The sequence below is a fragment of the Indicator indicator genome, chromosome 11 (assembly GCF_027791375.1).
Source record: "Indicator indicator isolate 239-I01 chromosome 11, UM_Iind_1.1, whole genome shotgun sequence".
Classification (NCBI taxonomy): domain Eukaryota; kingdom Metazoa; phylum Chordata; class Aves; order Piciformes; family Indicatoridae; genus Indicator; species Indicator indicator.
Genome location: NC_072020.1, coordinates 17,962,789 through 17,975,960, shown reverse-complemented (window position 1 = coordinate 17,975,960; position 13,172 = coordinate 17,962,789). Strand labels below are relative to the sequence as shown.

The 13,172-nt window shown below is 46.4% G+C and overlaps 1 protein-coding gene across 1 annotated transcript in view; it reads left to right on the top strand.

Moving 5' to 3' along the window:
• Nucleotides 1-12,450, top strand: part of CALCR (calcitonin receptor) — a 43,986-nt gene extending 31,536 nt beyond the window's left edge. Inside the window, exons 8-12 of the mRNA XM_054385029.1 lie at nucleotides 1,361-1,421; nucleotides 1,524-1,590; nucleotides 4,552-4,770; nucleotides 7,978-8,019; nucleotides 12,229-12,450. Of these exons, the coding sequence (XP_054241004.1) occupies nucleotides 1,361-1,421; nucleotides 1,524-1,590; nucleotides 4,552-4,770; nucleotides 7,978-8,019; nucleotides 12,229-12,450 (611 nt within the window). The remainder of the gene's footprint in view (nucleotides 1-1,360; nucleotides 1,422-1,523; nucleotides 1,591-4,551; nucleotides 4,771-7,977; nucleotides 8,020-12,228) is intronic.
• Nucleotides 12,451-13,172: the final 722 nt, after the last annotated feature.

Here is a 13,172-nt window from a genome sequence, read left to right as displayed (position 1 = left end):
GTAGACAGCCATGAGCTCCTTACCCTCTGACTAATGAAAACTTTCTGTTGTATCCATAAGATTTGCCTGGGAGTTTGTTGAGCCAAATATTCTAGGCTAATGCATCTAGCAGAAGAAAATTAGATCCTTTGGCATCATGTGGAGCTCTCTACTCATGATGCTCCAGGCCAGAGCTTTCAGATGAAGATTTTTTGCTGTTACAGAAAGGCCCCCCAAAAATTTCCCTTCAATCTGTCAACAAAACTGGCCCAGGCTCGCTCTGGTTCTAAATCAGAAGGATTTTCTCAAGCTGTCAGTTTCAAAAGCTCACCCTGAGGTTGGAAGTTTCTTTCTTCCTGCTCAGAGCTTTTTTGTTGTTCTACTATGCATCATCACCCCCCACCCCCCGACAAAAAAAAAAGACGTTCTGCAGCCAGAGTCCAAGTAATCATTTTCTAACAATATATAAAGGAGAAGACAATCCAGGTTATTGTCCCACAGCTGCATTTCCTCCCAAGCTGACCTGCAATAAAAACTTTTTTGGCTGTTGGTTAAAGACCTCAGAATATTCTATTTTCATCAGGTTTTAACCTTATTCTCACTCCAGCATTGGCTGGCCTCTGCTCTGAGGTAAGGCTTCTCCAGAACTTGGCTAAGGGTTCTCTGTCTCTTCCAGAAGTGTTGATGGAGTCACCAAGACCAAAAGAAACAAGGAGCCAAGTCCTTCCCTCTGTGACTGATCATGGGATCAGCACATGTTTTATTGATGGTTAAAGAATATCCAAAGCTCAGAAGAAATGTCAGTGGCTTATAGGGAACAGGCAGCAGTAACACCAAAGGTATCCATGAAGCTCTCTGCTCAGAACACACAGGGCAGTAGATTAGCTCCCCACTGGACAGCTGTCTGTATCTACAAGCTGGGGGTCAGTATTTTAGTGCAGAGTTCTCAGGTCCAGGTTTATAGCCTATTAGACAAGGACACAAGAGGTCCTTGTAGGTGATGAGACTTCATCTGGAGTATTGAGTCCAGTTCTGGGCTCCCTAGTTCAAGAGGTTAGGGAAATGCTTGAGTGGAACACAGGAGGTGTCACTTGAACTTAAAGAAAAGGCTCATTGCTGTGAGGGTGCTGGAGCCCTGGAACAGGCTGTCTAAAGAGGTTGTGGAGTCTCCTTCTCTGGAAGCTTTCAAAACCTGCCTGGACACATTCCTGTGCAAATTGATGCAAGTGAACCTGCTTTGGCAGAGGGGTTGGACTCAATGATCTCTGGTGGTCCCTTCCAACTGCTACCCTTCTGTTCTGTGATTCTGTGAGTAGTGTGTGTGACATGAAACTCAAGCTAACAAAATACCAAGCCTGATCTCTAACTTTGGTTATTCCAGGATTCCCTTTAGTGCCAGCATCTATCCATGCTGTTGCCAGAGCCAGATACTTCAATGACAAGTGAGTAGCACATCTGGTTTGGAAGGCACTTGCCCTTCTTCAACTGTGGGACACGTTTTCTTTCAGTTGTTAACCATCTGTAATGGTTTATTTCCCCTCCAGCTGCTGGATGAGTGTTGACACTCACTTGCTCTACATTGTTCATGGACCTGTAATGGCAGCTTTACTGGTAAGAATATTATTTGCTATTAATAATTAGTTCAGAAATGCTGCTAAGCTGTACATAAGTTTCTGGATTTTTAAGGAGAATCATAGAATCATTTCTGGTGGAAAAGACTTTCATGGTTATTGAGATCAACCATTCCTCTGGTCAAAAGTCTGGAGCAGCTGAAGGTTTTCTCTACTCAGTTACAGTGCCAGGTTCTCAATGCTTCTCAGAAAGGAGTCCTGTAAAGAAACCTCCCAATAAAGAACCAGAATTTTGTGGCAAACAAATCACTGACAGCTTTGGAGAATCAGGATGGTCACTCTCTCTCAGAATAATTTCTTTGTACAGAGAACACAATCATAGGATGGTTTGGGTTGGAAGAGACCTTAAAGATCATCTACTCCTACCAGACCAGCTTGCTCAAGGCCCCAGCCAATCTGCCTTTCAACACTGCCAGGCTTGGAGCCTCCACAACTTCTCTGGGCAACCTGTTCCAGTGCCTCACTACCCTCATGGGCAAGAGTTGCTTCCTAATGTCTCATTTCAATCCAGATTATCCCAGTTTGAAGCCATCACCCCTTGTCCTGTCCAGGATAAATCTTGAAAGACGGGAGTGCTGGTGGACAGCAAGTTCTCCATGGAACAACAATATGCCCTTGGGGCCAAGAAAGCCAACGGTATCCTGGGATGCATCACAAAAGGTGTGTCCAGCAGGTCGAGGGAAGTTCTTCTACCTCTCTACTCTGCCCTGCTGAGACCACACCTGGAATACTGTGTCCAGTTTTGGGCTCCCCAGTTCAAGAGAGACAGAGACCTGCTGGAGAGAATCCAACGGAGAACTATGACAATGATTAGGGGACTTGAGCATCTCCCCTGTGAAGAGAGACTGAGATCCCTGGGGCTGTTTAGTCTGGAGAAGACTGAGAGGGGATCTGATCAATGTGTGTAAGTATCTGAGGGGTGGGTGTCAAGTGGAGGGGGCCAGGCTCTTTTGGGTGGTTCACAGTGATAAGACAAGGAACAATGGGTTCAAACTTGAACAGAGAAGATTTCACCTCAACATGAGGAGAAACTTCTTTACAGTGAGAGTGACAGAGCACTGGAACAGGCTGCCCAGGGGGGTTGTGGAGTCTCCTTCTCTGGAAACTGTCAAAACCCACCTGGATGCATTCCTGTGTGGACTACCCTAAGTGATCCTGTTCTGGCAGGGGGGTTGGACCCAATGATCTCTTGAGGTCCCTTCCAACCTCATATACTGTGATACTGTGATCTTTAAAGTCTCTAGAGAAGGAGACTCCACAACCTCTTTAGGCATTATGCTCTGGGGCTCCAGCACCCTCACAGCAACGAACTTTTTCCAGTTGTTGAGGTGGAACCTCCTGTGTTGCAGTTTGTATCCATTGCCTTTTGTCCTATCACAGGACACTACCGAAAAGAGGCTGACACCAGCTTCTTGACAGCCACCCTTCAGATATTTACAAACATTGATCAGATCCCCTTTCAGCCCCCTTCAGACTGAACAACCCCAGGTCTCAGCCTTTCCTCCTCAGACAGATGTTCCTCTGCTGTTCCCATACCATCACATCTATGATGGGTTCTCTGCTTCAGTCTTGATCGCTTCTGTTGTTGTAGTGCCAACTAACTTGTAGAAGAGGATCCAATCTATATTTTTATCACCATGCTCCGAGTCTCTGCATCTTAGCCACAAAGGAAAAGGGGGGGACCTGTGTTTTATGGAAGAAGAGCAATCTTTACCTTCTTTCCAAGCAAGACAGTCTCATTTCAGTCTTGCACTCATGCCTTCCAGTTCTATTTTTCATGTGAAAATGTCAATGTTTACAAAATATCCTGCATGATTTACTCTCAACCCCCCAGTGACAGACTGACTCAGAAGAGCTGAGGAGTTTCACCTCTGCAAAGCCTTTTTCCCACTTTTCTCAGTTACTTTCAGAAATTCTGAAAGTGGAGGTTAAGCAGAGTGAGTGAAGTCAGAGCAGACTAGAGAACAAGGTTTGGATTTAATGCAGAATGGGATCTCAGAAGTCATTTATTATTCCTTTTTATTTTCCAGCAAAGCACAAATGTAAAGTTGAAAGGTCTCTGAGTAGTTAAGAAGTGCTGAAATGATTTGCTGAAGCTTATTGAGACAGATTTAAGTGTTCTGAGAGGTCCATCTGAAATTTCCCTCATAACTCTGGAATTTTCATTATTAAAATCTCTATGTAAGGTGTGCAACTTACATACTTCTTCCAGAAAATCATCTGAGAAATGAATCCATTGAAGCTCCAAAGCATTTGGTGCTTGATAGTCCAGTAACAGAGGAGGAAAGAGTGAGCTGGGCACACTGGAGAGAGAGCAGCTCTGTCATAGCTTGGGTTGGGTCCCTCACTACAAGGAGGACATTCAGATGCCCTTCCAGAGAAGGGCAGTGAAGCTGGCAAAAGATCTGGAGAATAGGTCTGGTGAGAAGCAACTGAGGGACTGGGGATTGTTTAGTGCGGAGAAGAGGAGGCTGAGGGGAGACCTTCTGGCTCTTTACAAGTCCCTGAAAGGAGGTTGGAGCCAGGTGGGGGTTGGTCTCTTTTCCTTAGTGTCAGGTGATAGGCATGAAGAAATGGCCTCAAGTTGCACCAGGGCAGGGTTAGGTTGGATATTAGGAAAAATTCCTTTGTTGCACACTGGTCAGGGATTGGCACAGGCTGCCCAGGGAGGTGGTGGAGTCCCCATCCCTGGAGGTGTTTCAGAAATGTGTGGCCGTGGCACTTGGGAACATGGTTTAATAGCCATGGTGGTGTTGGGTCAATGGTTGGACTCAATGATCTTAAGGATCTTTTCCAATCGAAGCCATTCTGTGATTCAGTGATATTTTGAGCTAAAATAAAGCTGGCAAGTCACTCTGAGGAAGACATTGATGCCCTCTGTATTATTTTGGATGCCTGTTGAATCTGATTGCTTTCACCCATAGCAGCTTTGCTTTTGCAGGTCAATTTTTTCTTTCTTCTTAACATCGTGCGAGTGTTGGTGACGAAGCTGAGAGACACCCACCGTGCTGAGTCCAACATGTATATGAAAGCTGTCAGAGCCACTCTAATCCTGGTGCCCTTGCTAGGAATTCAGTTTGTTATCATACCCTGGAGACCAGAAAACAGACTTGCTGGAGAGATCTATGATTACATCATGCATATATTAATGCATTACCAGGTATGTTGTGAACCAGCAACTGCAGCTTTGGTGAGCTGCTTGTTGTTAATTTAGCCAAAGATGCTGTGGCCACTTGTTTTATCCTAAAACTGGAACAGGTTGCCTGTAGATGCAGTTGAGGCCCCATCCCTGGAGACATTCAAGGTCAGACTTGATGGAGCCCTGAGCAACCTGGTCTAGTTGGAGATCATAGAATCATAGAATGGTTTGGCTTGGAAGGGACCTTGTAGATCACAGATTCACAGGATGGTAGGGGTTGGAAGGGACCTCCAGACATCATCCAGTTCAATCCCCCTGCCAAAGCAGGGTCACCTAGGGCAGGTCACACAGGAAGGCATCCAGATGGGTCTTGAAAGTCTCCAGAGAAGGAGACTCCACAACCTCTCTGGGCAGCCTGCTCCAGTGCTCCAAGCATCCTCACTGTAAAGCAGTATCTAGTTCCAATCTCCCCACCCTGGGCAGGGACACCTTCCACTAGACCAGGCTGCTCAAGGCCCTGTCCAACCCAGCCTTGAACACCTTGTCCAGGTAGATGACATCAATTGTTCTTCTCTTATCCACGCTCACTGCATGGGGTGGGTTGGCCAAGATGACCTGTGGAGGGTCCCTTCCAACCCAGGGCACCCAGGGCACTCTGTGATCTGTGAAAACTGAGCGTGACTATGGTTGTGCAGCTCTTTTCCCACCACTTTCACATCATTTGCTTAGCTGCCTTTGCATGAGGAGTGCTACTGCCTGAAGAGCAGCCACAAGATAGGGGAAAGAATGAAAAATGTGGCAAAACTGATCAAATTTCTAAATTAAGGAGGGAAAACTGAGACCACAGAGGGGTTTCGTGGTCCAACAGAGTTTCTGATGAAGTGCTCCAATCAACTGCAGCTGGTGCTGGGAGTTTAATAATAAGAAGAAGCTGTGTAGGCAAACTGTTGTAGAGAGGGAACGTCAACACGTGGAGGAGAAGGATGAGATAATGAAGCTTCATCTAGAAATTAAAATTCCATTATTAGGCAGTTTAAATGAAAATAGAAAACTGACATTTTTATCTCAGACAGAAGCTAAATGCTGAAATTAATTTAATGTTGTATAGAATCACAGAATGGCTTTGGTTGGAAAAGACCCTTAGGATCATGGAGCCCAACCATTGACCGAACACCACCAGGGCCACCAAACCATGCCCATAAGTTTCTGGAACACCTCCAGGGATGGTGACTCCACCACCTCCCTGGGCAGCCTGTTCCAATGCTGACCACTGTTGCAGCAAAGGAATTTTTCCTAATATCCAACCTGCCCTGGTGCAACTTGAGGCCATTTCCTCTTCTCCTATCACTTGTTACCAGGGAGAAAAGACCAACCCCCACTTCACTCCAACATCCTTTAGGGACTTGTAGAGAGCCAGAAGGTCTCCCGTCAGCCTCCTTTTCTCCAGACTAACCAACCCCAGTTCCCTCAGCTGCTCCTCACCAGACCTGTTCTCCAAACCCTTCACCAGCTTCATTGCCCTTTTCGGGACCTGCTCCAGCACCTCAATGTTTTTCTTGGAGCGAGGGCATTAAAACTGAACCTGGAACTCAAGGTGTTGCTTCATCAGTTCTGAGTACCAGAGGATGATTCCTTCCCTGGTCCTGCTGGCCACACTATTCCTCATCCAGACCAGGATGCTCTTAGCCTTCTTGACCACACTGGTCCAATGTCATCCCCACCAGTATATCAATTTGGTCCTTGCAGGAGGATTGTGAAGTTGTCCTGCTCACTGCAGCCCACTGTGATGCTTCTTTTTCTACTCAGAGCAGATTTTTAGTCCTTAGCTTTCTTAATGCTTTCCCAGACACTTCTTCTATGCATACTTGAGGCAGCCAGCTCCAGCTGTTTAAGCACTCCTCTGGTGCTCATTTTCTTCTAGGGCTGATAATGCAATTAGCTGATGTTCTATTAGCTTCTGTCATGGCTCTATTTTCCCACCAGCTACTGTGCAGCACAGATTGAATCTCCAGCAAGTAGCAGCAGCCTGTTAGGTTTTGCATCCCAGGGCATGTCCATCATGTACAAGCAGGCATCTTGGGTGCAATTATGGTTTGGGTTTTTGGTGGGTTTTTTGTTGTTGTTTGTGTGGTTTCTGGCAGGAAATAAAATACGTTATCCGTTCCTGCCAAAATTAAAGGATTCATTTTTTCATGCATCTTCTAGAACTGAAGCTGCTGTAAATGAGCATCATGGTTTGCTGTGTGAGTTACACCATCTATGTACACAGAAAAGGTGCAAACAAGCACTGCAGTCCACTGTGAACAACAGAGGCTTGAAGATGCTGAGTAAGCTCCCACACAGAGCTGTCTGGTGGTTATTTCCCCTTTGTAAAGCAACTCTTTGAGATGCTACTGGGAAATTTTCCTCTGCTTGACGTCATTTTTCAATAGCAGAAGCCAGTTTGCTGTAGAATTGTCCTGCTCTTTTTGCACTATGAGGCCCTGAGTGACCTGGTCCAGTGGGAGGTGTCCCTACCTGTGGCAGGGGGGGTGGAACTGGAAGATCTGCAGGGTGTCTTCCAACCCAAACCATTCTATGAATCTATGAATCATAGAATCATTTTGGTGGAAAAGACCCTTAATCCTCAAGTCCAACCATTAACCCAACACTACCAAGTGCATTTTAAGCAGAAGTATTTATTTGAGTTACTTAGGCTGGAAAAGACCTTCAAGATCATCAAGTCCAACCACTATCTAACTCTACTAACCTTTTAGATCATCATTTAATGATTTGGGGGCTACTTCTCCACCACACCAAGTGGACCTCCATGGCATAGCAACAGAGGCATTTTACAGCTCTGCAGACCTGGCTGGGTTGGAGTGAGCTGGGGGTTGTTCTCTTCTCCCTAGTGACAAGTGATAGGATGACAGAAAATGGCCTCAGGTTACATCAGGGGAGGTCTAGGTTGGACATTAGAATAAAATTCTTGGCTGAAAGAGTTCTCAAAGCCTGGCACAGGCTGCCCAGGACAGTGGTTGAATCCCCATCCCTGGAGGTGTTTCAAAGAGGCATTGATGTGGTGCTGAGGGACATGGTTTAGCACCAGACTTGGTCAAGTTAGATAATGGTTGGGCTCAATGATCTTAAAGATCTTTTCCAACCAAAATAATTCCATGATATCCATCAAGTCCAAATTTCCAATCAATTTGTATATTCTGATCTCTAAACTTTTTTCCTTTCTCTTAGGGCTTGCTTGTGGCAACTATATTCTGCTTCTTCAATGGTGAGGTGAGTACCTGAAATGGAGCAAAGGAAGAGGACCTGACGAGTAGTCACTCTGCTGGTCACTAGTGCAGAAACAGAGTGCTGTGCTGCAGGCTTTGCAACCACACCAGCTCACTTCTCTACATAAAAGCAGCAGTGTCCGTTTCTGAAAGCTCTGTACAGGTGAATCAGGAGTGTTGCCATTACAAAGCAGATCACAGAATGGAAAGGGTTCTTCTCTGGAGGGATCTCCTCCAGAGATCATCCAGTCCAATGCCCCAGCCAGAGCAGGATCACCTAGGGCAGGTCACACAGGAACACATCCAGGTGGGTCTTGATAGTCTCTGCAGGAGACTCCACAAGCTCTCTAGGCAGCCTGCTCCAGTGTTCTGCCACCCTCACAGTTAAGAAGTGTCTCCTCTTGTTGAGGTGGAGCCTCCTGTGTTCCAGCTTGTCCTATTACTGGGCACCACTGAAAAGAGCCTGGTACCTGCATCTTGGCACCCACCCCTCAGATATTTGTAGACATTGATCAGATCCCCTCTCAGCCTTCTCCGTTCTAAACAGCCCCAGGGCTCTCAGTCTTCATAGTAGAGTTGTTTCAGTCCCCCAGTCATCCTCTTATCCTCTGTTGCACTTTCTCCAGCAGATCCCTGTCTCACGTGGCTGGAAAAGCTTTTAAGATCATCCAGTCCAAGGCTGGTGCTCAACCATGTCTCTCAGCACCTGCATCTTTTATGGTGTCATGTGTCCAATTAATTGATGTTGGAGAGATGTCCAAGTTTCTTTTCCTACTACATTTCTCTCCCTGGGATCTGCAGGCTACCACCACCTTTCTCTATCTCCCTTATTGTCATCAAGTTCCAACAAAGTCCAATCTCCATTGCCCAGAAACTCAGAATTCTAACTTTTGATTCTCCCTGGTTGGGAGAACCTTGGTGGGTTTGGCTGCTCAAAAGATCTAAGCTGAGATAACTTTTCCCAGTCTTCCTGTGTGTGGTAGGATGTAGACCAAAGCCACAGTCTGGTCTTTAATCATGGTAGGACATTGTTTCCAAGCTGCTGTATACATCTGCTTCCATGGAGCTCCAAAATTTATTTCTCATTAGAAAAATTCAGTGTGGGGCGAGCAGATTAATTTTAGTACCACAAGAGGTTGGATACTCTGGGATTTACTTTTTCTTGCTGGAATATTAACTTGAAGGCTGAAATCCATGAAGTTTAGCCAGGACAAACAGGTTAGTCCCAGCAGGCAGTGGTTTATGTTGCATTTGTCACCTACTGCCTCACCACCATCACTGCAGAACCATGAGCCCATCTAGAGAGACAGATGTAAAAAGATAGACCTGCTCTGTTTTCATATAGAACTTCAGTGGAACCTCTGGCCAGCAACAACAGTCTTGTACAGATGGTATAAGGTCTCTGCCATAGCCTACTCACCAGACCATGTTTCCAGGATTGAGGTTTCTTCTAGACTGCAAGACTGGCCAACAGACTGGAAAGTCTGTTTGGAAAAGAATCAGTCAGCTCTCTTGTGTGCCAAGGAGGTGTGAATGGCTGACAGAGAACAGGAAAACTGGAAATCCTGGAGAGCAGAGTAAACAACCTCAAGCTCTTCATCTCTTTGGCCTTTCTTCTATCTGCTGTCACAGCAGAAAGCGTGACAGGCATCGCCCTACCTCTCCTGGTCCTCAGGAACCTCCTTGGCCATTAAGACCTTGTGATTGTGCATGGGATTGTCAGCAGTGCTGCTTGCACAGTTCAGATATATGCCTGAGGAGTTTTATTTGGCACTGGCCTGTGATCATCTGAGATCCTTGGCATCATGGCAGAAGTCTAGGTCAGCACCTTGCTTCACTCAAGTGCAGTAGCTTCTGCCATCCATCATCCCTTTGTGGCTGGGTTCTGTACAGGCCAGCAGTTCAGTGAAGAATGAAAACACAGTTGCTTCAACCTCCTGCTCTCACTGCTCCATGGAGCCTTCTAAACCTGACTAATGGCACTTCTAACCACGGGCTAAACTGGGAGGTTGTGCCTGTTGTCTCACTGACCATACAGACAATTCAAGTGTCACTATCTTCTGAGAAGAATCACAGAATGATTTGCATTGGAAGGGGCCTTACAGATTATCTCGTTCCAACCCCCTGCCATGGGTAGGGACACCTCCTTCTGGACCAGCTTGCTCAAAGCTTCATCCAGTCTGGTCTGAAACACTTCCAGGTATGAGGCCTCCACAACTCATTTCAGTGTCTCACCAGTTCTTCCTAATGTCTCAATCTACGTGCTCTAGTTTAAAAGAAAACTGTAAGCTCTTCAATGAAGCTTTTGTAAGGCTCAGGGACATTATTCCTCCCTCTGCAGTTAACCATGTTATCATCTCCAGACTTGTGGTTGCCTTGGTGGCCCATCAGACTCCAGTTCAACTGAGAGTAGTTTGAGAGCTTAGTAGGAGCTCATCACCTTCACAGGAGATGCAAGAGCAGACCTGGTAGAGATAGAGAATGTTTGGACTCAATGATCTTAAATGGTTTTTCCAACCTAAAGGACTTTGTGATTCTATCCCAGCATGAAGCTGTTTGATTTTTACATCTCAATATTGACATCACGAGCTTTGCTCACAGCCCCAGTAAGGAAACCTTTGCTGTAACCAGGTGCCTTTTCTGTGCTTGGTACCCAATGAGCCTACCCTCAGCCATGTTTTTTCCTTTTCTTTATGGGTTAAAAGGTGACTAGGAAAAGAACTCTTTACTTTGTCTGGAGCTAAACAATAGCAAAAAAAGAGCTACTGATGGGAAAAGGGCATGGACATCATTTTGAGTTAGTTTCAAAGGCCTAGTCCAGCCAAGGTTTGTTTATTCAAGGCAGCAGTCATACCAAAGGCAGTGCAGCTACTTGCATGAATAAGGATTTATAGGATCAACCCTCAAACCTTGGCTTGCATCTTGCATTAAAAACAAAAGGCCAAGGCCATTGAAATATCCACTCCTGGCACGCTGCATGGACCTGCTGAACACTGAGCATCTCAGGTTCATAGCAGCTCCTTGCAGAGCTTTGTCCTTAAGTGACATGAAGCAGTTTTCCTGCAGGCAGCTGTGGGTGGGGAGTAGATATCATTTTGCTCCATACCTATCAAGAGTGATTTGAGCTGCAGAGACTTGGTAAAAATGAGTCTTGCTGGTTCATCTGCAGGAGTCAAAGACATTGTGCTGCACAGGGCCTGGAGAGTGATTTCAGGCTGGTCCTTGGGTGAAAGTCAGAGAATTTTAGAAGGGGAGGGTTGGAAGGGACCTCTGGAGATCAACTAATCCAACCCCTCTGCTAAAGCAGGTTTGCCTAGAGCAGGTCACACAGGAATGTGTCCAGGCAGATTTTGAAAGTCTCTAGAGGACACCACAACCTCTGTGGGCAGCCTGCTCCAGGGCTGTGTCACCCTCACAACAAAGAAGTTTTTCCTTAAGTTGAACCCCTCTCAGGCTGCTCTTTTCCAGGCTGAAATGCCCCATGTCTCTCTAATCAGAGAGATGCTCCAGTCCCCTCAGCATCTTCATGGCCTTCCATTGGCCTCTCTCCAGTAGTTCCCTGTCCCTCTTGAACCAGCAGCCCAGAATTGAAACAGTACTCCCTCCAGGTGCAGCCTCACCAGGATAGAGCAGACGGGGAGGACAGCCTCCCTAACCTGCAGACCACACTCTTCTTCATACGTCACGGGACACTATTGTCCTTGATCACAAGGGGACATTGCTGCCTCATGGGGAACTTGTTCCTTTTCCTTTTTTGTTTCCTTCTTTGTCTTCTGTCTTTTTATTTTCTATTGTTGCTCATTTTGCTTTTTTTTTCTTTTCCTTTCCTTGCCCTCCTCCCCTCTTTTCCTTGCCCTCCTCCCTCTTTTCCTTGCCCTCCTCCCCTCTTTTCCTTGCCCTCCTCCCCTCTTTTCCTTGCCCTCCTCCCCTCTTTTCCTTGCCCTCCTCCCCTCTTTTCCTTGCCCTCCTCCCCTCTTTTCCTTGCCCTCCTCCCCTCTTTTCCTTGCCCTCCTCCCCTCTTTTCCTTGCCCTCCTCCCCTCTTTTCCTTGCCCTCCTCCCCTCTTTTCCTTGCCCTCCTCCCCTCTTTTCCTTGCCCTCCTCCCCTCTTTTCCTTGCCCTCTTCCCCTTTCTTATGTTGTTCTATTTCTCACAGCATATTTTCAAACGGCTGTGATGATCCTGCCTCAGCCCACCTCTGTGTGTCTTTCCCAGGTACAAGGAGCTCTGAAGAGGCAATGGACACAGTACAAAACCCAGTGGGGCCAAAGGCGCCGAGAGCACTGTTCCACGCGATCTACCTCCTGCACTGCCACATCCATCTCAGAGGTCCCAGTTTATCTCTACCACCATGACTCCAACAATGACCAGTTCAATGGGAGATACACAGAGGACTCTGAACTTGCTGCACTAAAATCTGGAGAGACATCTGCCTAGCTCAGCACCAGTCACTGTAAACACACCATTTCACGTTCTGCTTATGAACAAAGTGGGGAGAAGGGCAGGAGTGGAAATCCAAGCCACATGGGAGAGAGCAAGACCAGCTGAAGGGCACACCTTACTCAAACCATATCAGCCTCTGCAAGCAATGACCTGCAAACAGCATTTCTTCCTGTGCTGTGCAGCAGGGAAGAAACATGGGCCTGCCCACCAGGCTGTGTTATCTCCATACCTCCTGATACCAACTGTGTGAAGGGACCACAGTGCCAGGAAGCAAACAGCAAAGGAAGAACCAGGAAGTGGCAACTGGAAACTTCCAGCAAGTTTTGCTTTTGGTTCTTTTCTTCAACAGTAGATTTTTGACCTATCAGCTTTCAGAAGATGTAACTGGCTTGGAGTCCTTACTTGTCCCCTTTTAATGAGCTTGGTAACACCTCAAAAGATTTTGCACACTGCAAGACAAATCAAAGAGGAAAGTCACTCCTAAGTACTCAAATCTTGATGGTCTCCAAAGGACAGAACAAAAATTTACTATCCCCAAAGGATATCCCAAAACATTGCAGTCCCCAAAGGATATCACAAAACATTGCAACCCCCAAAGGATATCCCAAAATGTTGCCATCCCATTAGCAAGCACATAAAGAAATCAAGGTGAAGAGGTCATTGCATACCAAGATCACAGCACCCCCAGAGAAACAAGTTGGATCTTTAGGCTGTTT